The sequence below is a fragment of the Glandiceps talaboti genome, chromosome 2 (genome assembly GCF_964340395.1).
Source record: "Glandiceps talaboti chromosome 2, keGlaTala1.1, whole genome shotgun sequence".
In the NCBI taxonomy this organism is placed as follows: Eukaryota; Metazoa; Hemichordata; class Enteropneusta; family Spengelidae; genus Glandiceps; species Glandiceps talaboti.
In genome coordinates, this window is record NC_135550.1 from 5,903,449 (window position 1) to 5,931,010 (window position 27,562).

Genomic DNA, 27,562 nt, shown 5'->3' on the forward strand with positions numbered 1-27,562 from the left:
GAGCTATGAATGATTTGCATAAGTTCTTGACAAAGGAGGGAAATGGAGTGTTCATATATATATATATATATATATATATATATATATATATATATATATATATATATATATATATATATATATATATATATATATACACGAGTAAATGCAATTGGTAAGCTAAGCTTATTGATGCTCATCATAACAAAGTTTAACAATTTTAACTTTCTTCATATTTCACAGAGTTTGATAGGAAGTCAGCGGTTTCATTGACCCGGATGCTTTCCCTGCACATGATGTCTCCTGGTTGCGTATGTTTCTGAATAATATTCCCGAGACAAAACTTTCCTGAATGCGGTTTATAAAACTTGATGGAGAGAGGTGTGGTACTCAGGTGATTAATGTAGGACACCGGAAATGACCTTAGCGAAGCCTTCCAATATTTTAAGGAAAAACATTAGACTTTTATTTAATGCGTACCTTCGAACTTTTAATACGCCCGCCCGCGTAAGTCGAAAATTTGACATCGAATATTAAAACGGACGGAAACTCCGTGTGCTGTCTACCGGCATCTAGAAGTATCTGTGTACTGATTGGAAGAGCAATTCTCCTTTCCTTAACCCAGGTCACGTGATCGACTCCCAGTGGCGGGGTCATACACAGTGTAGTATGTAGGTTTCCACCGTGGAGGCCTCTCTGAAAAATTGTACCGAAGTTTTTTCCAGCGTTCGTCCCATCCTAAACGCGAATTTACCAACGGAATAGAGGGCATGGCCATGAACAACATGATGATGATGGAGGATGATACGAATTGGGATGAGTACATGGTGCAAGAGGACGAGTGGGACCGCGAGGGTCTGCTCGATCCAGCTTGGGAAAGACAGCAAAAGAAGGTAAGAAGGGAGGAGGGATGGCCGGCGAAAACTTCTATGTCGCATACGTCGCATAACATCATGTCTCTGGCATGACATTGGATGAATGTGAGCCGCAAAATCTCGGTATAGTGTGAAGATTTGCCAGAATATCTCACCAAGTATTGAAACTGAGATTTTGCGACCAATTTCTTAATGACCAGAGAACGGGTTATATGGCGTTGTATAAGATGTTTTTCGTCTGCTCGCACGTCTTGCTGTGTAACACCCCTTTACATTACGCGGTATGCGGTGCTCCGAGCTGCGGTGTCATGTCTCGCTACTTTCATTCAAAAATGGTCTGTTTATTTTTCTGAACAAATTTGAGTATGTAAGAGCTCAGAATTGATATCACATGCACCCATTTCTAGGGAGAGAAAGCCACCGTTTTCACAACATACTACATATATACAAATTATGTTTGTCGTTGACCACATGCACGGCGTATCAGCATGATCGATCGAATGTGATCAAGGGGGTGTGACGCTGAGCGAACGTTGTGCTATTATTAGTGATACTCAGAGAGCAGAAGTGCATATCGAGACAAGTTATTAAATTCAGTCTAAGACCATAACAATATATTCTTCAGCGAGGTTAGCTGTACGTGATAGCTATTAGCCCCTACTATACGGAATCTCACATTTCTGGAATTTCTAGCCGCTCATATGTGACGTCAGCTTAGTCTCTTTGACAGACAGGAAGGATGAAAAACAAAAATGTTATTTCTTGGCCTCTGTGGTCACTGGTTCATTATATAACCTTGGCCCAACCTGAAAGTAGCAGTGTTCAATAAAAACATTCCAAACGTTTAACTTTTAAAGGTGTGTTTACCCTTTGTGACAGTTGTACAGACAGTTGGAGAAGTCATCAGCTGATTCGTTGTCTAAAAATGGAAAATAACCAAAGTTTTATTAAAAACAGTAGCCTTAGTTTTAGGAAAATATGTGCAACAACTTTAAATGTCTAAATTTAATTGAACTCTCAGGAACCACCGAATGGTTGACAAGTTTGTTACATGAGTCATGGTAAACATACCATGTTGAGTACATGTCCTGAGTGAAATAGTCTTGTTTGGTCAACTTGTGTTTAAAAGATCAGATTCTTGGCTAAATATACCATGAGAGCTAAAGGTATTGCATACTTGGTAGGCATATCTTGGTACATGTGTTTAGTTTATTATAATTATGTAACAACTTGAGTATTACCATATGCAGGGGCTGGAAATGAGCTTACTCATCTAGAGCTGAGGTTAGGGATGGATGTAAACACACCCAAAAATGGATAAAGTTATGTTTTATTGGGATATGTCCCAGGATAAAGAACCTGGCAGGAAGGAAGCCATACAGCAAACACTGAAAACTCATCACAGCAGGCAATATATATATATACAGACTAAAACTCTTTTGTTCTGCAAATAATGTCTGTTGTCAGAAGCATTATACTAGCAATTGATAATGGGATGTGAGTAATCAAATATATGAGGTTGGAGCTATTCATCACAACCCACTACAAATAATTTTTAACTATATCAATAAATTAAATAATCTAATTAAAAGATCTAGTGATAAGATTAGAACTTTCAAGACCAGCATAATATTGAAAATTAAAAACTTTTTAAAATTTAATTAAAAACTGTCAGAACAGAATGATTTATATAGCTGTCACTCACTTCTCCTTTTGTTCATTGTCTTTTTAATTAATTTTTTATTCAGTTGTTTTCCATTGTGCCGTGCTCAGTAGCAACTAATTGGTAAAAAGTTCTATTTTATTTGAATTAGAAACATTTAGAAAGTTGGACCAAAAATGTACCACATCATTTTGTGTGATTTGAATATTTTGTTGTGAAATTGTTGATCATTTACACACAATATTCAAAATTGGAATAGGATAACTCAATAATAGAACAGACTGTGTTGATTCACATGATCAGCCAAGCAAAACACTTTTTATGAAACTTTTGAATTAGAAATATTACTATTTAATATTTTTAGAATTAGAGAAAGTCATAATGGGTTAACATTGTTTAGACTTTGTTTTGTGAACTTAGAATGCAAAGTATGTTTCCAAAATTATTATTACATTGTAAACTGTTAGAACTATTTGATTACATTTTGATGTTTGCCTAATTTGCATAAATAGGAATTTATTTTATTTTTGGTCTCTATAGAAATAGGAATGTACATGTATGCTATTGTATCTTTGCTGAAATGGAATGTCATTTATTGGCATATCAGGTTTAAAATTTGAAAACAAGTGACTGGTCTTTTTGTTTTAATTACACTTAAATGCTACAGAATTCCTATAGCGAACAAGAGACACTGACTTCTTGCTACAATACACAAAGCCATATATTGTGTGTATGGTGGGCTCATTTACATTTTTTAATTGCACACATAGTGTTTTTTTGTTTTTTTTTGGCAACCCCCTATAATCTTGTGTATGCAATATTCAAATTATTAGCATAGTGAATGTGAATGTGAGGCTATACATGCACAAGTATGGGAAACATGTGAAAGCTCAACGACATGAAAGTTTACAAAAAATATGTAACATACTAATTTTCGATAACCAACTATTGCTTCATTTGTAACTAATGAAAAGTTTTAGTCAGTCTCAAAGGGAAATTTTCTCTGCCAATCTCATTAGCATTGTCAGAGGTCTACTGTGTACTACAATTTAATAAGAATATTTTTAGTTTATGTGCCCATCACGAACAACAGATACATGTATCCTTTCTTTATCATATCCATGTTTTGAATTCTTGACATTCAGTAATATATTTATCCAAAGCATGGTTTACTTACAAAAGTAAACAGTAGCAATGGTTTATTTAATGAATTTATGTAACTCAGCCAGGGTCATCTCAAAAATGCAGCATTATCCTTAAATTCTTGAAATTTAAATGTGAAAAAGATATTTGCAGCCTGTATATTGAGACTGTACCATTTAACTGACCACAGTGCAGTTGTTCATATGTTTTTGGCCACAGCTGTTGCAAACGACAGCAGTTTGTTTTGCCTTGAGGCTCACTTCATTCACATAAAAATCCAATAGTCTCATTAATACTGCCGCTATAATTCATGTAGATTAGATATGAAGACTTTGATATCAGTGAAAAAATTAATTATGTCAATAATTCATGTATATTTGACAGGTCCATTGTGGTGACTGATACCTTATGAGGTAAAATTCTTGGCAGAAAATAATCTACCATTAGTAGTAGTTAATTGTACGAGAATGAATGTTCATAAACTCTGCATTATAGCATAAAAATAAAAATTTTATTATCCCTTCAAAAATTAGTCCAATGTTAGTCAGTTGTATTGTAATAAAGCCCTAACAATTCTGTTGAGCTGAGATACAAATTTTGAATTATTCTCACTTTTTGACTAAAGTTTTATACATAAATGGAAAAATTATTTTTATATAAATTAATATAATACATGTAGAATGATGTACTCTTGTACTGCTGCAATGACATGTAGGTGTTACTCCCATTTCTTCTGACAAAAATTCTGATAAAACGAAGAGTTATGTAAGTATGTACAACTTTCCTCTCAATACAAGGTTCTGAAAACAGAGTTGGAAAGTCACACAATGCACACCTGAAGTAAAGTAAGACAAGTTGAACTCAGTAGTACAAATTTGGTATGTGCAAAAAGGGGTCCAAATCCCAACTCAACTATGACTCCCTAGTTGTATTAAGAAGTATTGATACAGTTAGGCGAGGTTGGCCACTACTGTACTCATAGACCCTCCACCAACAGGGTCTATGCTGCACTGCAGTTTGTGTTAATAGGTGCTTGATCAATGACTTGACCTCCTTCCAGTTATGTAAATTAACAGTAGGCCTGTAGTGCTATGTCGCATGCCCACTGGAGTTGTTATTCAAAGAAACAATGTTAATCACTGCTCAGTTGTGATGTGTTTTTGTTTGTGAAACAAAACACTGCCCTTTGTAAAATCAAACTGCCTGGCAAGTCCCACCTAATGGAATTTCACTTTCTGTAACAGTGTAATGGCCAGTAGCAACACTACAGGTGTAGTATTAAATTGAAAAAAACAGATAGTGAATTCCCAAAGTCCTGTTGCCCCTCAGGGAATCCCGGCAGCCTGATTCAACCTCCATTAATGAGACCTGTAGTACAGTTATTTTTTTCAGCAAGCACAGAAAAAGGGTGTTGGGTTACCGTGCATGGCTTCTGGTTTGGTTTGCATATATGAATGGCTTATTTATTCAGAGAAGCTTAGTGATGGCATGATCACCTGAGAGGAGACCCATGTTTGTGTAGACTTGCCAGCCATAGCCAAAATGTGAACACAATGTGTTTGTGCAAGTGTAAAATTAATGGGAATTCTTACAGTTCTGTTACTTGGATCTAAGCACAAATGGCTATTGTCTGTTGTGTTGTACTTGTGTTGTGTTCATGGGGCATTTGAACAGCCTGTACATGCATGTAAGCATCAATCTTATTGAACAAGTTCATTGACTTGCTACAAACTAGTAACTTTCTACGTGCATTGAAAATGTAAACTTATTGCTAGCAGCGTTAGACATTTGACTGGATTGAGAGTATCACAGAGATATTGGCATGTGCAGGAAACTCATTTCTGCTCAGAATTCTGTGAATTGTACTTTAGGTGTGTGCCAATCAAATATGTATTGTTTTCCTCTCAACCCTTCATTTCCTGGGTCTCCCAATTTGATTTTTGACATTCTTTTCATTACTGTTCTTTAAATTTGTTTATCGCTGTAAAAATATTCCTTCTTTTTCAAGTCAACTTTATCTGTCAAGTCTGAGTAAAATTAACAAGGAATGCACAAACACAAACTGAATGAACTCAATAGACATAACAGAATTTCTTCAGGGGGTAACCTTTATACATAGAATTTACCCAATGGCATTAATTGACTAGTTGAATCAGTTTCTTTTGCTGCCAGGAATTGAAAAATGAGTGATGTACAGTATGTTTGTTTAAAGGGTTTCCTGACATGAAAAACCTTTTGAAATCAGGAAGGATGTCCACTGAACTACAAATAAGGAGAAGGAAGTGTAGCTCTCAGACATAGCTGATTTATTGGGTCTGGTTTATTGTATGCATAAATAACAGAGTGGAGTAGATGTAGTGATGTCATAGTACATACCATAAGAGATAGACTATATAACCCTAGATGTCTGTCTGGGGCTGTAAAGCTATTGTCACAAGGATAAATGATATGATATATGAAATAATGAAATCTGCCGGACAATCAGATTCTTTGACAGAGAGGGTAAAGATCAAGTGTGGGTATGGAAAAAGTAATGGGGGAAAAAAAGGTGTAACAGTAAATAAAGACCCAGTTTAGTAGGTAAACATAATTCTTGACATGTTTGTCAAGATGTAAACCTGATAAAACTGTTACAGGGAACTTGCATTGTTCTTCATTTTGTTCAGTAAATATTGCTGTCTTTGTATGTCTTGAACCTAGGGGGTTCTATTAGAGTACAAATTGCACCCATGTAGGATATGTGTTGTGTCAACAAAATGGACAATACTTTAAGACTCGCCTAAGTGCTGTGTTTTCTGAGTCCCAGACTTTTAAACTTCCTGATACACATGAGTGCATGCAGAAATAGATGTAACCAAGCCCTGTACATGAAGGTTACTGCTGCTTGGATGAAAGCAATCCATTCATATCAAATATTTTGGAATTGATGGTGACCTTTGCACTTTACTCCAGAAACTAGACAGGTAGTGCAGTGTACAGTTTACTATGTAAATTGACAGTTGTACTGAACTAATCATGGGGAAGCTAGTGAAACTAGAGATGATGTGTGGAAGGGAAAGCAAAATTGGGCACAGTTCCAGCCATTGTGCTGTGATATATAATAACCTGTAAATATAGAGGGATATCAGGCAGTGTAAGGTCATGAGTGGAACCTGTTTATTACTGGCAATGGTGGAGGTGTTTTGATGATTATGCAAATTACCTGGCTAGGACTTCAAAACAGTAGCATGTAATATAGACATTCCTGAAAATCAAAATGTAGGAGATAAAGTAGAATGTTCACAGGTGAATGGTGTAAATAATACCAAGTCTGTTTTTAGAAGGTTTAGAATGCAATAGTAGACAAGTGGTCCTTTGACATAATCAGGTCATGGTATAATAAATCTCTCATAATCTTTCTCCAAATAACAATCCTACCTATGTTTGTGTATGTTGTGGTTAGTTGTGTCATGACTGCCTAGTGAGTTGCCTTCCAGCAAATAGTGGCCACAAGAATTAATTGACTGGAACATTATTTTGTTGTACTGCTTTATTTTTGAGAAATGTTTGTGAATGTGGTTGTTTCAACGTACATGTACTTTGTAATATTTTGGTTGTTTATTTTCATGATTTGAGTGTTTTTCAGGTTTTCAAATTTGAAAGGTGTGTATACATGAGTAATTAGATACAACTAAAATGCTAGCTATGTTTGTCAATATTTTGGTTAACAGCAATAAATACAGTAAGTCTTTGTAATGTGGTTCTGCACCAAGTAATGTTGTTTGGGGAAAGGTTAACTTTATCAGATTGTTCTGGACGACTTTCAGTTGATCAACAACAGATTTTCAAAATCGTAATTCCTTGTGCACAAATTTACCTTTCTTTTCTCGAGCAAGTCAGGATATCAACTTCAAGTTCAAGACACTAACAGTCTCTATGGTCTAGCAATCTTTAATTAATGAGCCACTCAATTTTTACCTATCTAATCTTGGAGAGCATAGACATCAATCAAGCCGAGGTTAGGGTTGGGTATACAAAATGTAAGTTGTGCTACATGTGTATAGCATTTTTAGAGGAAGGATATCCAATCCAATATTGGTATGGCAGGATAACTGTCCAGATGCTATCGGTCTCTTGAGTGTCAATGGTCCAGCAATATGTAATTTAGGAATACTAGCAATTTGTACCCATCTTGTCGTGCAAAACATCAAACCTAGGGTTAGGGTTGGAGAGGTTATGTGTGTACATGTACTTATTAGAGAAAAGATACCTTATTCAATATTGGTATTGTACAGTGATAGCACAGACAGACCGGAAATGATGCACACTTGACATATTTGTGTTAGAGTTGTTAACAGTTTGAGATAATAATTTACAAATGTACTTAAAAATGATAGTGTTATATGATGTCTGCTATACATCACGTCTGTATGTGCCTGACTAGACTGTAGACGTACCAGGAAACATAAATTTGTTAAAGTATGACAAATTATAACTATGTCAAAGACTTTCCTTATCAAATGAGCTTGATAACAAAAATACCAACTACCATTTAACCCATGATTTAACATATACAGTTGTAGGATCTGAAAGGATATGTTTTGCATTTATCTGTTTATGTTCAAATCCATTTTTGTAGCCATCACACATTAATCATTACAAAAGATTTATCAAGTTTTATGTTTTGCAAAAATATCTGTGGATGGTTTCATTTTCTAAGTTCATTTTACTGAAAAGAGTCCAGTGGTTGCTTTGTTGGTGTGTATGTATGTATGTATGTATGTATGTATGTATGTATGTATGTATGTATGTATGTATGTATGCATGTATGTATGTATGTATGTATGTATGTATGTATGTATGTATGTATGTATGTGTATGTATGTATGTATGTATGTATGTATGTATGTATGTATGTATGTATGTATGTATGTATGTAGAAATTTGAAATAAACATTGTTCAAGTTCATTTCTTCACAAAAGTAAAGTGCTTTGCAATTTAAAATGCATTCTTTTGTAAGTAATTTAATTCATTTGAGTAAAAAACGATTGACTGAACAGACTATTAAGGCTGTGTGTGCAGTTTTTCTGAAGTCTAGCAGAGAAGAATGTTGCTTAGAAGCCATAGATTTCAGGCCATAGGGAGCGTGATTACCATGCAAACGATATACTCTACAGTGCCTCACAATACTTCAAGCTACACGGTGGTATTTAGTGCATTTTTACTAAATTTTCCATAGAAAATATGCCAAAGCAAGTGAACTTGTGAAGTATTTATATATTCAAGTACTTCATGCATTATGGATTGACTTTTTATGGCAGTTTAAAACACAGGTGTGTCAAAGTGGTGTACAGCTGACTATATTAAGAATAGAATTGAGGTGACTGTGAAAGGAGGCACTGAGTACATGTATGTCTTCCTGTGGATAATGTTACCACAGTTAAACTCTCTTGTTCATTGTGTTTGGAGCTGTGTGCTGTCAACCAAGTGACTGATTATGTCATTACAATGGAATGTTATAGTCTATTGTAATATTGTTGACAGTATAGAGAGGAAGGAGAAAAAACTACCTGTTGAGCTAAAAAAAAACTACCTATGAAGTACTAGGGTACTATGAACTCACAGACTACATTTATCCTTATGATTTCAAGTAGATAGGGAAAATTAGGGCAGTATTCTTGATGTAAGGTTGCATACAACTTCAGGAATTTATTTGGGTTCTGATGAAAAGGTGAAACTGCTAACTACCAGCAGTTTGCACTAATATTTGTCATGTGAACAGTTCATTTTCAAAGTTTCCATAGACATGGGGAGTGAAACTAAAATATTTTAAAAGAGGGCCAAGTACTTTAATACATTTGATGGGGTGGTAAATCGTTATGAAGATGCAAAGTTAGTCTTGGACCACACTCCATTTCAAGACATATAGTGGTCCTTTCCATCTTATTTACAAGGAGAGTCAGACATGGCCACCTACTGCTAAGCAAATGCAAAGTCTATCAATGTGCATTCATCCATCCATGCTATTCTGTTCTGTGTACTTTGAATGATTTGGAATGAGTTAATGGGTTCTGGTACATGTATGAGATGAAGCCATTCAAAATACATGAATTCGTTGGTTCATGTGAAACCATTGGAAAATCATGACATGTTGATCTGTGTAGTTGGATATATTTTCTGATCTGTGGGAATCTTTTGATGGCTTCACTTCCTTCAGTCTTGAATTAAAAGTATGTAGTTGTCTGGTCCTAAAATGACATCTTGTGGAAACTGTTGTTTTGCAGACCACATAGCAAATGGCCTAAATCATTGACACTGAGAGACAGGTCTAACTGTTAAGTCTTTTGATATGTAAATATTCACTGAAAGTTATCCAAGACTTCCGTTTCAAATTTGCAGATGAATTGAAAAGATGAAAGTAAATGAAGGTCTAGTGTTTGAAAACTCTGCACAATTACTTTAGACACACCTAGTTAGATAGATATACCAGAAGAACAACATTTATTTATACTCACTGCCTTGTCTTTGAATGAATAAATAATAGAATTCAATCCCTGCTATGTTACGTAAAAAAAACAAGTAGTAGTACTGGTAGTTGTAGTAGCAACAACAACAAAAGACACTTGCACGTTTTGCTACTGGAGAACATAGCTTTGTGTGTGCTTGAAGAGTTATTTGCTGTAACAAGTAGTAATTATCCACAGTAGAGATTAGATAGGCTAAGGGGTGGACAAAAAGCACATGTCGGTAGGAGCATTGAAAAGAGTAGACATTGAGTAGAGAGAAGATGGAATTGGAAATACAGTTAGTCAGTCCCCTACAGCAGTTTGTAAGCTGTAATGGATTTTCTATGCTTTGCAATGAAAGATACGTGTTGTTTCTAACTTTAAGTTTTTGCTCTGCATTTACCAACTTGTTGATATGCACAGAGAAGGACATAAGAACTTACAGAGGGGATGGGGACATACAAATGTGGGGGGGGGGGGGGTTGCAAGTTCACAGAAAATACAGGATGAAATGGGTTGTGTATGCACCTCTCTTTTGACATGTTCAAGTTCTATTTATTTGCTTTGAAGTAGTTCTCGCAGAAGATTTATCAAGCACATATTGAAATGCAATTACTTAAAGTACTGCTGAGAAACAAATAAGAATTAAATTTTATTGAGAGTTTGACAGCCAAATAAAAATGAATGCTATGTGTTTGCAAAAAGAATGACTGCAGTGCGTATGAAAATTGTCCCATAAACAAAGATCAGAAATTGTCAATTTTTGTTCACAAAATTGTTATTTTGTTCAGTGTTTTTGGTTACATTTGGGGAACCTCAGTACCAGAAAGAGTAAATATGGTCCACGTTGCATAAATTTCTATAACCCTTGTCAAAGTGCCATAATATTGGCGGGAAACCCAGGTAATATGCATTGGGAACTCAGGTGGATTCTACCTACTTACTACTCATAGTAAAAACATTGATTAGTTACTTGGACATGTACAATGTGAAATCTAAGCTGGTTAGAAAATGTGTATAGTATAATGTTATCACAAGGAGGGACACATGATGTTTTCTTGTAGGTGTACAAAAGCTGTAAATCAAGGTATCAATAGAAATATCCAAATCTCTATTTACACATGCTTCAGCTTACCCAATACCATGCTAGGTATTCTCTGACTGGTTTGATCAACAAAACATGACCTTTGACCTGGAATAGTAGACATTCAAATGACACATCACATTTGGAAATATTCAGTCAAAAATGTATGTATGTCAAGTGCTTTTTGGCCCAGGATTTGATAGTTTTTGATAGTGACCATGGCAAGTGTCTGGGCTCAACCTTTTCATTGGTATGTATTGCCTTGGTAGTGATATTAAAAAAAGCTCTGGGCCTCCTGGTGTTCGCAATACTGGTATGATAATGCGCTTACTGGCATATATTGACACAAATTGAAGACCCCACACAGGTGGCAACCATCCTTGATTGAAACACACAAGTTTTTACTTAAATGAGAATTAAACATATGTCACCAATATTTTGTTTTGAAGGGAACAATCAGTTTTTGCTTTTTTTGAACGAAACAATTCACCATAGCGTAAGAGGTCAAGACTATCTTGTACGTGTATAAAAAAAGAAGCAAAGTATAAAATAGTAAAAATCAGAGACTGAAAGCTTGTAACAGATGTAATGAGATGATGTACGTGTATAGTGGGATTAATGAAGCTATGTGTGTGTATGTCAAGTGGGTGTGTGATGGAGTACCATCTAGACACAATGAATCATCTAGTTGAATTTCATCTAAAATTGACCACATCATTTATGGTACACAGTGTCTGACATAAAACCAGCATGAGTGTAATTATATCCTATTTATTATTCTGAAGGGTATTTTTGTTACCTCCAGTTTGCTTTTGTGGTGATGGCATAGAGTAGTGCATACTATAAAATACAAATATGTAATTTGTTTATATGCAAATGTATTATTAATAGCAAAGTATGGGGAAATAAAATCACACATTTAATGTTCAGTTGGTTTAAAAATGTGTGTATAGTCAGTACATGTATATAAAATGCATATCTGTAGTCCATTTTGATGGCAAATTGCAATGAATGGTTGTATAATTTGTACCATGCCTTCCTTTGTTGCTGAGCTGGCCAATAAAAGCCCACATTTCAAACCATATCTAAATGCATGTATATACTTCAGTTATTTGAGCACCAGTAATATATAGTAGAATATTTAAATTCATTACAAATTGTTGGTCAAGTTTATAATGGTGTCTCCCCATACAAAGTACATGTACCTGACAGAGTGGAACCATAACTGGTCACTGTTAAAAACTGTCATGGGGTTGAGCTCTGTTTGTTGCTGCCTTGTAGAGTGGAAACTTTTGGCACTCCATCCATGACTATTTTGTAGTCTGACTGTGTCAAACATTTATCAAAGCTAACTACAATCATAGCAGTGTCATACATGTACATGACCATGTCTTTACATTCCTAATTGTGGTCATATAGTACAATGGGTTGTGTGAGTATGTGTATTTGTACATGATGTACATTGTTAGACTGACAGACAGTCCAGTCTGTGTGCGGTTTCTATAGTGGTTTGCCCTACTTGGACAAACGCCAGGTTCACATCATTTCTGGCCATATTCCAGTACATCATGCAATCTTGACAGTCGTCTCAGTTTCAAAATTTATCTTATAACAGATTAGAAGTACATATTTATTTTGACAATTCACTTGCTTATCAGTGAGAACCCCAGTTTAGCAGCAGTGGTTTAAGGTATTCTGTTGTGTACACATTGCTGGAGATGGGGGTGGTTTCCACCAAATTATTAGAAGCCATACAACTGCACAAAAGCAGATCAACATTAACATAATGTGAATGACCCTAGGTCATCTAGGGTCAAAGGCCAAGTAGCATTTGCCAAAGGGAGTTAAAATATATGTGTCTGAGATCGAAACTACACAAGTGTTTTGTCATTGATACCACCATCACTGTTTCTGAAAGTCAAAATATGTTACAGTATTGATAAGTTTATATTAGTAGTAAATTAGAACAAAAATGATTCAAAAAATATGTATTGTAAATATTTGAAATTCAATTGAAATGCATACAGTTTGTATGTCTGTATGCTTTGATTGTGCTTGCAAATGGCGGCATTATCTTCATATTCAAATATCTAGTAATACAAGAAAAATGTTTTGTGAGCAAATAAATTGGATTAATCAATTTTGTTACCTGTACCACATCATCTAGTGTACGTAAATACATCTTTTTATTGGACTGGTCCGAAAATAAACTAATAAAACTGTGACATTGGCATCAACTGTTTTTGTCATATCAATATTACACACATGTGTATAGCAGCTGTTTATTGAAGTTCTCACACCCTTTTATTTACCCCCTTAGTACATCACTCTGTGTGCTGTAAGAATGCCGTATTTCATTTTACCTCAAACCTATGTATCAAGATACTCACACAACTGGAACTTATTCTGTTCACTTAAATACAAAAGCTCTGAACAATTCTTAGTTTGAAAACTTCCAATGAAAAAGCAGCAATTTCACTTGTAATTCAAGTTCTAGAAATAGTATATTTTGTGTGTGCAGTGATTTCCTTTGGTTGGACCCCAATTGCTGAAATTCCACTGACATACCTCTGAGAATAGAATGAAATGAAACCACAGTTGTTAGCTGAAGGAAAGATTCCACATAAGGCTGTCAACAGTTTAATATGAGAATTTACATACATGTATATCACTGACCAGGCTAGACTGTAAATGTTAAAAGTCACTGGATGTCAATGAAGTAACTCTCTGCAGGGGGAATATCTCAGTTAGTCTGTTCTGAATACTGGATTCACACTGATATCTTATATGTCATATTATATTTAGGAGATTATGCCACCAAAATTGAAAAAAAAAGAAAAGTTTTAAAATTTGCATTTAAAGCCCCAAGTAAGATTAGGAGGAAAATTTGGGTGTGGTACACAGTTGTCTAGCAGACCGAGTTATAGAAAAAGTTTGGATATGATCAAAAGACTGGTTCTATAGATCTTCATATTCATAATCCTGGGGTATAGTTACTTTTATAAGATAACACTAATAGTGTACAAGAATATGAGATTTAATAGTGAAGGGAGGATGTTAAAATTTATTTATGGGTTGAATATTTAAAACCAATATTTGAGGGATATTTTACAATATTATAGTGTGAATACATAGTTCGTTCTTTATCGTGTATACTTACTGTACATAAGTAATTTTTGGAAAAGATTGAAAGAAATGGCTGAAAACAAAATCACCCTGTATACCCCATGCACAGATTCCATTCACAGATTGTTCCGATGTTAATGCCTACATGCCCTTTAAAAATGAGTTGTGCAGAATTTTATGAGAGCTTTAGCAAGAAATCTGCTAAGAATGGTGTAGATGTATCCATCAGTCAAAAAAATGTGGTCCAGGCAAAGTTGAACAAGAATATCAACATGACAAATTTATTCATGTGAATCCAAAATGACTGCCAAATTAGGTTACATGGGTCTGTTTTGAAGGAAATACAAAATAAAAGTAGTTTTCGTCATGACAAGATATTGACCCCAGATTTCTATTGTAGAAAAGCTGAATTTATGTGGGTGGTAGATGACAACCTTATCCAGTATTCTGTAACATTATTCTGCTATTCATAGACACATACATATACATATCAGGTCTTGTAACATGGTGTAAGTTACTGACACCGTGTGCCTGTCACAGTGAAAAATTCCTTCAGGTCATATGTGGTTGTATAGGTATGGAGTATATGAAGAGATGTAAGTTTTGTGTTTCTTCAGGTCATCACTGGTATGTGATGCTATGTACACGTATGTGTTCCTTAGTATTAAACTCTGTGAAGCCAATTTGATGGACCATTGATGGTACATGTGTGTGTGTGTTCCTTCTCAGTAGAACCAATTTGATGCACCACTGAGGAGGGACAGAGACACCTCCAAAGTGTGGTGTTCCCCTATATGTCACTCAGACAAAAACCTGATTTTCATCAATTTAGACAACCCCTAACCCCCCCCCCCCCCAATAAATAAAAAGTGTCCCTGTACACCTATGTCTGAATATCAGAGGGAGATAGTACTCCAGGTAATTCTGTTTGTACATAACAGGTCTAAATGTATGTTACATGTACATGTTTAAAAAAATACTGCTAAAGTACAATGTATGCACTTTTTCTTATGGGTCATCGTCAGTGTGATATGTGAGGTACCGTGTGCACATGCTCACCAGAGGGACACACTTCTCGGGGTCATTTGATGTACATTCTTGCATTTACATAAAGTACTACTAGCTGCATCAAATTGTATATATAGTTCTCTTACTGACAGTCTCTGTGCATAGATGCATATGCTACTGAGTTCAAATCATATCATGAACATGATTCATAGTTCTACTGTCATACACCACTGATGGTGTACCATATAATTTTGCAGAAATTGTAATAAATTCTAGAACCTGTCTTGAGTCGCACCAAAGTAATTATTTGCACCCTTACTTGTACCAGTATTGTATTACATCTCTTTCACTGTTCAATATTAATGTGTCAATTTGCTGAAAGAAATTTTATCTAAATATCAGAATCGTAGTTCACAAATATTTTGTGTGGTACAATACATGTTATTTGAAGTGTGGTACATGTAGTTTGAAGATTCTTACTTCTCATGTGAGAGTCTTAGCAGAGGTGGATGAAACAGTATTGCTTAAATGGTAGATCAGACATTTGCATCGTGTCCACAATTTTGTTATAGTTTCATGATACCAAAGTGAAAATAAGAAAATTGATAAACTGAAGATCTCAATTCTGTTGTGAGTTAATCTCAAAGATCATAGCAACATTTTGATCAGATCATTAAAAAAGACCTTTTCACTCATCTAAAGTTACATTCATCCTCATCTCCAAGAGACATAAGAACAGTCGTTACTTTTGATATTCTGTCTACCAACAAGAATAAAAAATCGACATAAATTTCATGCATTCTTTTATGTATGTTTTTAAAAATGTGAATCTATACACTTGGCTGTAGATGATATAGTACTTGTGGTAACCATATACCACATTCTGGTGTCATGTGTCTTTAATACTCAGACATCTTTCTATAGAACAGTACTGTATGATACTTTGACCACAAGGTTGTGAGCTGTGGTAACTTTATGTAATAAAAACGTGAATTGTTTGGGCGATTGAAATGTTTCACTTGCTATTAATATTTACTATTATGGTGGGTTGGTTAAATTTAGAGAGATCATAAATTTGACTTCAAATGAAGATCAAAATATTTTAAAAAAAACATCTGTGTATATAATTGTTGAAGTTATTTGTAGTATTTGCCACTCTATATTCAGTTTTCGATTGGAACATGATACTGCATTTTTCAGCTGAATGTGAACTCAGATGTATTTTCCTTTTGTGTTGAAAAAAAAATTATTTTATATTTTTTCAATGGTGTCTTCTTTGGTATTTGTCAAATAAGAATATAAAAAAGGAATAATAAAAAAGAGAAAAAGAATTGAAAGTTCTTGAAACTATCTACAATATTTTTCATTTTTTATGCACCACTGCATTAATAAGAATTAAGAAAAATCCTGTGCATGATTGGTGACGTTTTGAGGTACAAAAAATGTATCAACCGTGTTGATATCACGTCATTAAATTTTTAAAGCATTTTAGTTTCTTTTCATTCCAAAACAGGGTCCTGGCTAATTAGTTTGTACAATTAGTATTCTTAAACCCCAATGTTTGAAAACCATGGTTGTGGATTGCTATTATCTTGTTAGTTCACCCACAAAGATGCAATAGGGCCACTCGTATGTTTGTGACCAATGTTTTCTAAAGAGCCTGCCAGACATCTGTTTTCCACACCCAAATTTGAATCCTAATCAGAAATCCAATGTTGGCCTGTAAAAAACTCTAGTATTCAAGTAGCAAAGTGATGGCTCCTTCAGTTTGTAATAAGAAATGTCCTCCTTAATAAATCTTCTTAATAAGTCTTTAATTTGCATTTAATCAAATGTGTTGAGGCTGAAAAGACCAGACTGTTGAGACACTATCAGGTGTCATTGGCATTTAGCATGCATATACATGTAGTAAAACTGTATGGAAAGGGAAACCTTCATGATCTGTAGGAGGTAAGGTAGGAAGGCCTTGACTTGTCAGATACCTTTACACTAATAGTAATACACAGCTTGCACATAGTGTATTCAATTTTATATCATTACAAGAATGGTCATCAATGCTGGAAAAACCATTTGAACATTCCAAGTCAGATCGTCTGCAGATGTGTAAAACTATTTCTCAAAGTGCCATTATGGTATTTTACAGTGCAATTTCTTCATGTCCAGGGCAAAAGTTCATTGCAACACACACACTGTCACATACACGTACAACATGTACGTGCGCACACACACGCACACACACACACACACACACACACACACACACACACACACACACACACACACACACACACACACACACACACATACCTGAGATTTCCATTATTCTTTTTACGTTCACCCACATAGTTCCCCACCAAAATTTGGAATAATTGTAGAAGAAACACGTAGTCTCTTTAGCCCAGAGACTTTACTGGTAGGCTTGGCAATATACTGTTTTACTTCCAAACAGCATCTGGTAAAGTGAAAATGACAAGTCCCTAGGCTATAGTAGTATACTCTCTTTTACAGAGTCAGACCGTAGCAAAAATGTACTGCACCATTTTACATTGACTTGTAATTTGATGTTGCCCATCAAATATCTAAAGTAATAATTGCACATTGTAAATCGTATGAAGCAGACTGCCAACATTTTAATACATGACTTACATACACGTATGTTGTGGTTTCTAATCAAACCAAGCAAGACTTAAAAAGCCAGAAAGTGTGACCTAAGTGTGTCTTGCATTATGAGCTCTCACCATATGTATGTAGATCAGATACATACACATTGTACCTGTAACTGTAAGGCTTTCAGTGCAACATGTTACATACATACATGTACAAAGCCTATAAGCCTGCACTGCTAATACATTGTATATAGTTTATTGTAAAACATAGAATTGAATGAAACCGTTTCACCCATATGCTCTATTCAATTATTATTGACTGTGTATTATTGACTTATTTCACAACAATGTATACTAGTACATGTAAATGAATGTGTTAAAAATTGAGTTCTGATACAACTTGTAATGAATGTTTGCACTAGATATATAACACATTGTCCTTTTATCTTATCTGGTATCTGACTGCAATATCTTGTATCAACTCTGTTATCATGTCCAATGTCCATCACCAATTGATAGAAAGTGATCAGTCATTTCACATTGTATTACCAGATTCTTACCATTCTGTCAATCTATGAATAGTAATACATATTCTGTGTCAAGTGATTATGTGTAATTTATGATGGTTATGGAGTCATTTGTACAATTGTGTATGTTGACGTCGTCACCTGGCATGTCCATGTAGTGTTTGTATGATCAGGTGTAGTTCACTACTATGATAGATGGCTTACAGTTTTGTAGTCAAATGAAGTTTTAACAATGAATAATGGAGAATTGTTAGGAGTTGATATGAAATGTTAGCTGTTGATTTAGTAGGAGTAAAGTCATAGGTCTCATATCAGATGATTGTATAGGACATTAGTCATAACTTGAAATATGACATTAGTATGTGTGCATATTTGTCTACAAAAATATACATGTACATGGTGTGATGTGATGCATGTGGTCATCATGTCCACAAAATATATGTCACGTGTGAGTGTTCACGCTTATAGTGTTCATCATACATATATGTATAGGTTCTATGTCACGACAACCTGTGTCTATGTCACTGGTTTTGTAGAGTTCGGAATATGAGTAAAAACATTATAAATCACTATTGCTTTTCTCCATTTTTCATAAATTATGCTTGAGGTATAATTATGTTATTCCACAGTATTTTTCATCATTCAGGTGGAAAATAATTGTGACCAAATGGGTTGTCACTACTCGTCTAGCAACTCGTAGTGACAATGCCACCGGTATTTTCCTTGGCTGAATGAAGAAAAATATGGGAGAATAACACCTAATTATTTATCATACATGTACTTAAACATGTAACATGTACAAGAACTATTTTGTTGTGTCTGTCTGTCTGTCTGTCTGTCTGTCTGTCTGTCTGTCTGTCTGTCTGTCTGTCTGTGTGTGTGTCTGTTTCTGTCTATCTATCTGTCTCTGTCTGTCTGACTCTCTATCTATGTGTACAAATGTGTAAACCTTGAATGTATAGTTTTGTATTTGTACATTGTTCAAATACAGGTTTCTCAACAACTGACATAAGCAAATTTGATGATTTTAAATGATGACTGAAAAGTATATGTTTGTAGAGATGTACACAATGTAGTGCTATTTCCATCTTCTGTGTATTTCCATCTTCCATGTGTAATAATGTCACATGACCGTCACGTGACATTATGATGACCTCAAACTTCGAAGTATAGATGTACAAAATGTAGGCATGTTGAATTCTATTTGCACTGTGTCCGACAAGTATTTGTTGGCAGTATACATACATTCTTAGTTCAAATTGTTGTGCATACTTGACACCCTTGTTCAGTTGCTTTGTTGTGGATGTTAGCTGGAAACACAGCACATTAATTCTGCCGTAAGATGCTATTTTCATGCAGACAGGGTTTAGTTTTTTAGTTTTGTCTTTGTGTAGCCCGACGGTTGTGGGTGAAAAATAAACGAGGTGGAGTTCGTGCATATAATTTGGAGTGAATTGGGAGTCACTCAGTAGAATGAAAAGGTGTTCAAAAACAACATATCAGGTTTCAGTGAAAGCTGCCACACAAAAGTTTTCCACTTTGAGGCTTACTTCGAAAAGAATCTTACCTGTAATAAATACTGCAGCGATTACATCTTCTGCACTCAAAGGAAAGGTTTTGTGTTCTCAGGTTTGTTATAGTGTTCAAACTGAGTTAGCTTATTTGCATATTCCTGTCAGTCGCTAGGTGATACTACAATATATATAAGTACAGTACCCGTATGGTCTGATATTAACGTTGATCAGAATTGTTACAAATGTATGTTTGTAAGAAATTATTGCCATAGAATTAGATGCTTAATGTTATTTTCAAACCTTGTTAACTTTATATATATATTTCTTGTCAAATTACAAATGATATAACAATTTTGATATACATGTATAGAAGTTCCAGATGGTTTCAGTACTGTATGATGAGACAAACATTTACAAATAACATGAATGTATTGTACATTAGGAGACAGTTATTAGAAGAAAAAGGTGTTGAATTTCTAGCAGCCACCCAACTTACAAGTCAGTATCATACTCATAGATGGATCCATCAAGTCTATATACATGTACATGTACAATGTAAGGAGTCCATTTTGTTGATGCACTGAAGTGTGTCTCCGGGAAAAAAACGATGTTTATCAGTGATTGTATGCAGCAGTAGACTGCAACAACAAACACAGTGTACTAGACTGTGTAGTCTGGAGACTAGTACTGTAAATACTTCACGCCAGTTTTAGTCGTACGCTTGGTAAATGTACATGGTTGTATCAGTCAGGTAAATCTGCCTGAAATAACATTATTCAGCTGGATTTCCATAAACAAGATATTGAATCAAATTTAATAAAGTAGTTTGTTTCCTTTAGAAAAATATGCATTTAACAAGAAGTACATGTACATGTCCATGTTCCAAAATGTAAAAAAAATTCAGGACCTTCTGTGGAACTGCAAACTGTGTACAGTGGAGGTTTTTGCTCAGCCAAGGCTTCACCACCCTACATTGCACATGTGTACATTACAACGTATGTACATTTGTCATGCATAGAAATGTGAAGTTATATATACATTGTATATATTTTTTATTTAATTGTAAAAATCCATAAATATATTGACCCAAATTGATCCAAGTGAAGAAATCGTTACTTGTCAATGAATACATGTACCAGTACAAACAAATAGGTACCTGTAAGTGTAACATTTACTTTCTGTTTCGTATACAGAGGAAAAAAAGGAGCATACCTGTACAATTGTAGATCAGTTTAATACATACATGCTCAAATAGAACAGTCATTTGTATATGAATTTATGAATGGGAAATTTCACATATGTATGTACTGTGCATATACATATAGTGAATAGTTCAATAGAGAACCTTATGGTGGAAGAAAAATGTTCTGAAACTAGTGAAATATGCTATCAAAGGGTTAATTTGATTTTAACTTTAAATTGATTGAATGTGTACTTGTAAAGGTCATCTCTACTGTTTCCACACACTAGGAAATTATTAATTCTGATGACAACTAAAAATTGATCACATTTGTAGCTGAGCTCTAGATCACCTCACTCACATGTACAGTGGGTGTCTGACTCATTTCAGCTAATTCACACTTGATTGTTCTTAAATTACAATAAAATAGGTCTGTCACCCTGTCAGAGTTGATATAGCTGTGGTGAATGTTGTTGGAGATTAATTAGTCATTTATAGTGGGTGAACTCTACACATAAAAAAGGATTAAAGGAAAGTATAAAGCTACCCTGTCTTCAGAGACAGGTGACCTTTGAACTCAAAAGAGGTTTTTTCGTAGGTTGTGTACTCATTAAGGTCAAATAAGGACATACTCATTTGTATACAAGACAGCTTGCCTTGGGGGATCTGTGTAGTTGTGAAAGTGAGCTTAATGATATATGCTACAGTCATTCACATTTGAATGGAGTCGTAGTGAGTTTTAATTTGTATCCTGGTACCTTAGTTTCTTTTGTATTCAGCTCATGTCCTACACGTAATAGAGACAATCACTTCAAGTAAGCTTACTGAATAAGATAGAAGTACAGGTAGAGCTAAACTGCTGTACGCTATTGTTTGTTAGTGCATAACTGCCTGATGTCCACTCGTTTAAAACTCTTTATTGAGATAAATGTATGTTTTTTAGGTCAGCTGTTCGCACTAGGGGTATTTTAGTTTGAGTCACTACTTCATGTCACATGTTAATGAATGTAGTTTGACTTTATTTAGCTGTTGCCACTTCATCCAGTTCCAAAATCTTTGTGTTAAAATCTGAAAAGAAAAAAATATTAGATTAACAAACTTGTACCTGTCTCTATTTTGATAAAGTTGATCAGTTGAGATAAGCCAGTATTTTTGCTAAGGTCTGAGAACCCTGCTTTAAAATCAGAAAGCTCACATATAATATACTATAGTTTTGGTGGAGAACCCCCAAATACCTGGAGAACTCGGGTAGATTTTGCGTACTTACTGCTCTTAACAAAATCACTGAAATATTTGTGTTAGAATTTGAAAAGACAAAATACAAGTATTAGATAATGTGTGCCTTTTTCAGTTGACTTTACTTTAGAGAAGTTGAACAGTTGTAGTAAATATACTAAAATTTGTATTTCTGTTTTTGCTTCTTTTTTTTCTCAAACAGACGTTTACAGCATGGTGCAATTCCCATTTAAGGAAAGCTGGTGTTCAAATAGACAACATAGAAGAAGACTTTGCCAGCGGTCTAAAATTGATGTTGCTTCTGGAGGTGATTTCAGGAGAACGTCTGTCCAAGCCCGACAAGGGCAGAATGAGATTCCACAAGATTGCCAATGTGAACAAAGCACTAGATTTTATTCAAAGGAAGGGAGTCAAACTGATTTCCATTGGTGCTGAAGGTAAGGTTTGGATGGTGTAGTAGTCAGGAGTAAGTGTCCCTTCCCTGCAAGCAGTCACAGAATCATCATTTTAGCAAATTTTTTTTTTCACTTTGGGCTGCTGTGTGTCTAGACTGTTCGATACGTCATGTTGTTCCATTCTTACTGAAATGGGTAGGTCGATGTGTGAGGGTGACCCAACATGGCGTATCTTACAGACTATTTTGTGTCGTCTGTTGCGACGTACATATACCTCATATTTGTGTTGCGTTCATATTCATGCAAGCACCAATAATATAATTACTATTGATGACTGTTTTTGAATTGATGTATAAAATGTTAGTTTGGTTGGTTAAAGGCAACTGCAAGGCCAAATCTTACTTTCAGAATACTAGTATACAAAATTCAAAGACAGTTTTGACCAAAACGGCATTATTTTTCATACTTTTCGGTAAGTGAAAAGAGAATATGTAAGTATCAAGATATGAGCAGTAATTCACAACTAAGCAACTATTAACAGGAAACATATAGATTAATATTATAGTTATAATGCCTTGTCAAGTGAAATGTTCGGCTTTCATTGTCTCTTTCCAAACATGTACTTCTTCAGTTATTCATATGGAAAGGGTAGAAAATGACATGTTCAGCGGGAAAATCTGAATATATTGGTCCGATAAAATTAATGATTCTCTGCAAGAAAAGCAAATTAATGCATATTGTCAAAGACTAAAAACTATGAAAACTAATGCCGTTCTGATCCAAAGTTCATCTTTATCGCCAGACATAAAGCATCAGGTACAAAATACAAAAACTAAAAAATGAAATAGCAACCTGTGATTTTGTTTAATTGAATCATTATGCCATTCCATGTTGCTTATTGCTTCCTGATTGAAGGCTTGTGTGTTTATTTATCCAAATCCCAAATCCTAATTTTTCTCCCATATGTGTGGAAAAATTCCCAAAAATGATAAGAATTCTCATTACAAGAATTGAGTGGCAAGCTAGTAACTGATGCATTGGTTTGTGCTAGGTATTCAACATGTGTGTTGCATGAAAGGGACACCCTGTAGCCCAGGTGTGAAATTATGTACACTGTCAACCCTGGAGATGTTTCACTGGTTTATGTTTTCACAGATTCTATGAACAAGCTGATATATTCAAACTTTTGTCAGAATACTCATTTATCTATGTAACATGTCCAAATGAAATCATCACATATTCACCCCTGTTTAAAATACAGTATCTCTTTAGCTTTCTTGTGAAAAAATGCTATGGCAAATGCAAGTAGCTATGTGCATGCCAAATAACAGGAGATGAGTGTGCATGTAAGTCTCCAGGTTTACAGTGTGTACATAAAAACATAGATTATAGTTCAAATAGTCACATATTCATTTGTTCATGAATGGGATACTTACTCATGACTTACAATCATAGGATATAAACCCAGCTTTACTAATGGCATGTCAGCACCACTGGAAATAAGTAATGCTTCTAGAACTATATGCTATGTTATTGTCACTAACATGTTAGTAGTAGTGCATGTCATGTGTGTGCATCAAACTGACAACTTAATATCAAAACTCAACAGATGCATCCGTGCACTGCTAGTGATGTGTTAGTGTACATGTACATATACAAAATGTAGGTATGTAGTGTGCCTGTAGTGTACACTAGGTATGCAATATAGGTAAGCTGTGTGTATTATTATCAAATGCAATATTACTTTTATGTTGTTGTTTTCTCTATACGTGCATATGAGAGAAATGGGGGGGGGGGGGGATATGGGTTGGGATGGGAAGGAGTTTTGTAGGAAAAAGTACATGCATGTCTCCAGCATTGAGACTTTCTGACATGGTTCCAATTGTAAAAATAAAAAAAACCTGTGTGAAGCTGTCTACTGTGCTTTTTGTCTATGTTAAAACATAAGATGGAAATACAATTTTTCGAAATTGTGTCATGCCTTCAAAAAATACAGTAACCAATAATAAAACCAATAAGACTAATATGGGCATATTTGTTTAAACACAAACATGAAGTTGTCGTGCCTTTTTCTAGCTTTACATGGATATTTAAATTTAATTAATATATGCAGATCAAAATAGTCACATGACTCACATGACAGAAATAACCAAAAAGCGTTTTGATGGCATGTGAGGATGGGCTGACGTGCATGTCATACAAATAGACAAGTTACTACACTTTTAAGTTTCAGAATCAGATAGTGACTAATGAATGTCAGTAATATTTGTGACAGCGTGACCTTCTCCTCTAGATATTGAGTCTTGTACCCAGGTAGTAATTTAGCACTGTTACTGACTGAATAGATATATCATTCTGCGAACTATATTTAAGAAAAACACAGAACATATATTTCAGCTTGCCATATCTCTACTTCTATGTAAGAGTCATTGCTAAGTCATAGGGCTAACTTTGTGAGTCATGCCAATACATCACACTTTGTTCAAAATTCATGACATTTTCATAATTTCAATTAAAAAAAACTGTCACGGTATTTACTCTGGCAGACATGTCTGTTGAGATGAATGAACCATGATATTTATGTGATAGGTGTGTATATTTCCACCTAAAGAGATAACGATATTATGAATTGATAATGTAATTAAGTGTAGGAGTTTCATTTGACTTCCCAGTCAGGTCTAGTTTACACACACTTGTGCCAAGTGTTGTAAATTTATGTGTGTTTAATATTTGATAATTGTGAAATCTATAGTGATTCACCCATTGTCAATGAGAATGATCGCTCGATTGATATCTTAGGATAGTGCAGGTATCACACCGTCTATAGGGACAGCAAATGAAGAGAAGCATAGTGAATGATAGTGGCAGGATGAAATGAAGAAAACTGACTATATTTATCATAAAGATCCATTGAGATATCACGACTGATTAAAAAAAGTGGGTTTTATTTTGAATAGCTGAGTTATCTGTTAATCAATTTGTACCAAGTGTTCATGAAATTTTACTTTGTTCTGCAAGCTTGAAAAAATGTGATGCATCTCAAGAGAGATGTACATGTATGTTGTACTTATGTAGATGTATGCGTTACACAGTAGTTTTTGAAAAGGGTGAAAGTGGAAATGGTTGTGTCTACTTGCCAACAATTTATAGTATGTACACTTAACATTTAGGAGATTCTAGCAAACCTTTGCCTTGTATTGATTAACATTAATGTATAAATTCATTTGTCTTATATTTTGAATTGTTGAAGCCAAGTATAGATGTGACAAATACCATATTAAAAGTTTACATTCTCCATGTATTAATCAATTTACATATATATATGTTTTATTATATTTGTAAAGCCCTTAATCTGAAGATATATGTCATCCCAGTAAGAGAAATGATTCAAAACTGCTAGGTGTACACTTTGTAAAAAGAACCCCCCCCCCCCAAAAAAAAAAAAATTACTACTATACCAGTAGTAAATCTTTTCATTTCATCTCATTGGTATGCAAAACCTTTAATTATTATTTTCATCTCATTGATATGCAACATCTTTTAACTATTCATTTCATCTCATTGATATGCAAAATCGTTAATTATTCATTTCATCTCATTGATATGCAAAATATTTAATTATTCATTTCATCTTATTGATATGCAAAATTCCTCCATCTGATACATTGGAATGGTGTATCATACAATTCTGGTAATATAGGAAGTGATATCAGGCTGTGTAGTTGTACTGTCTGATTTACACATCTCTATATACAATGGTTAATTACTTTGCATGACTCAGATTTAACTTCCACATTTGTGTAATTCCTGGATATAAAAAAATGCAAGTCACCATTAAATGCCAATAAAGCATTTAATTATGCAATTTCATCAAGTTTTATTGTAGTGTTGTTGGAAAATGCCAGTCAGTTCACACAACTAATGAAATTCATATATTTTTTAACATGTTCTGGATATGTTACCTCTCTAAAAATAATATGAACACAAAGATAGTATTTGTAGTCCTATTCATTGCCAGAGTACTATTGCCTAATTTCACCTTATCCGTGGTAATCACATTGGACATCCCCCAAATTCTGACTGAAGTCTCATTTAATGCATCATTGAACTCAAGTCCAGCCCTGCAGGGCAAACATTGATCACAGACCAAGATAACCAGATTAGACAAAACATCATGTCATTGCTTTGATTGCATGCCCACTATGAGGTTTGACCTCTGACCTAGATATGAAGGCCATACAAGGACACTCAGATACAGCATAGCTATTGGAACCATGTCAATTAGATCTCACCAATAGATGGAGGAATGTTATGTCAAGTGTTATGTAATTAGTTTCAAGGAGAATTGTCAATATATATATATTTAATTCACTGGTCACTTGTACCCGGTATATTAAAATACTAGTAGTAGTAAGGTGTGAGTGTTAAGATCCACAAACACTGAATTACATTGTATATATAACAGGTATGGGAATGTAGCCCTATGAAATGACATGTTCATATTATTGTATGCATGTGTTGTTCATAAAATATGTAAAAATAACGTATAATCAGGAAACTTAAAACACTTTGACTGGTTTTGATGTACAGGCATGGAGTTTCTTGCTTGCATTACCTGTAATAGTGTGTATCTACAAAATTTAAAAAAAAATGTACATGTATGTATGTATGTATATATGTATGTATGTATGTATGTATGTATGTATGTATGTATGTATGTATGTATGTATGTATGTATGT

The 27,562-nt window shown here is 34.5% G+C and overlaps 1 protein-coding gene across 1 annotated transcript in view; it reads left to right on the forward strand.

Annotated features, from left to right (window-relative positions):
- Window positions 1-641: 641 nt before the first annotated feature.
- The window catches only part of LOC144450420 (alpha-actinin-like), a 60,776-nt gene continuing 33,855 nt past the window's right edge, over window positions 642-27,562 (forward strand). The window contains exons 1-2 of the mRNA XM_078141019.1: window positions 642-872; window positions 22,630-22,864. Of these exons, the coding sequence (XP_077997145.1) occupies window positions 750-872; window positions 22,630-22,864 (358 nt within the window). The 5' untranslated portion in view covers window positions 642-749. The remainder of the gene's footprint in view (window positions 873-22,629; window positions 22,865-27,562) is intronic.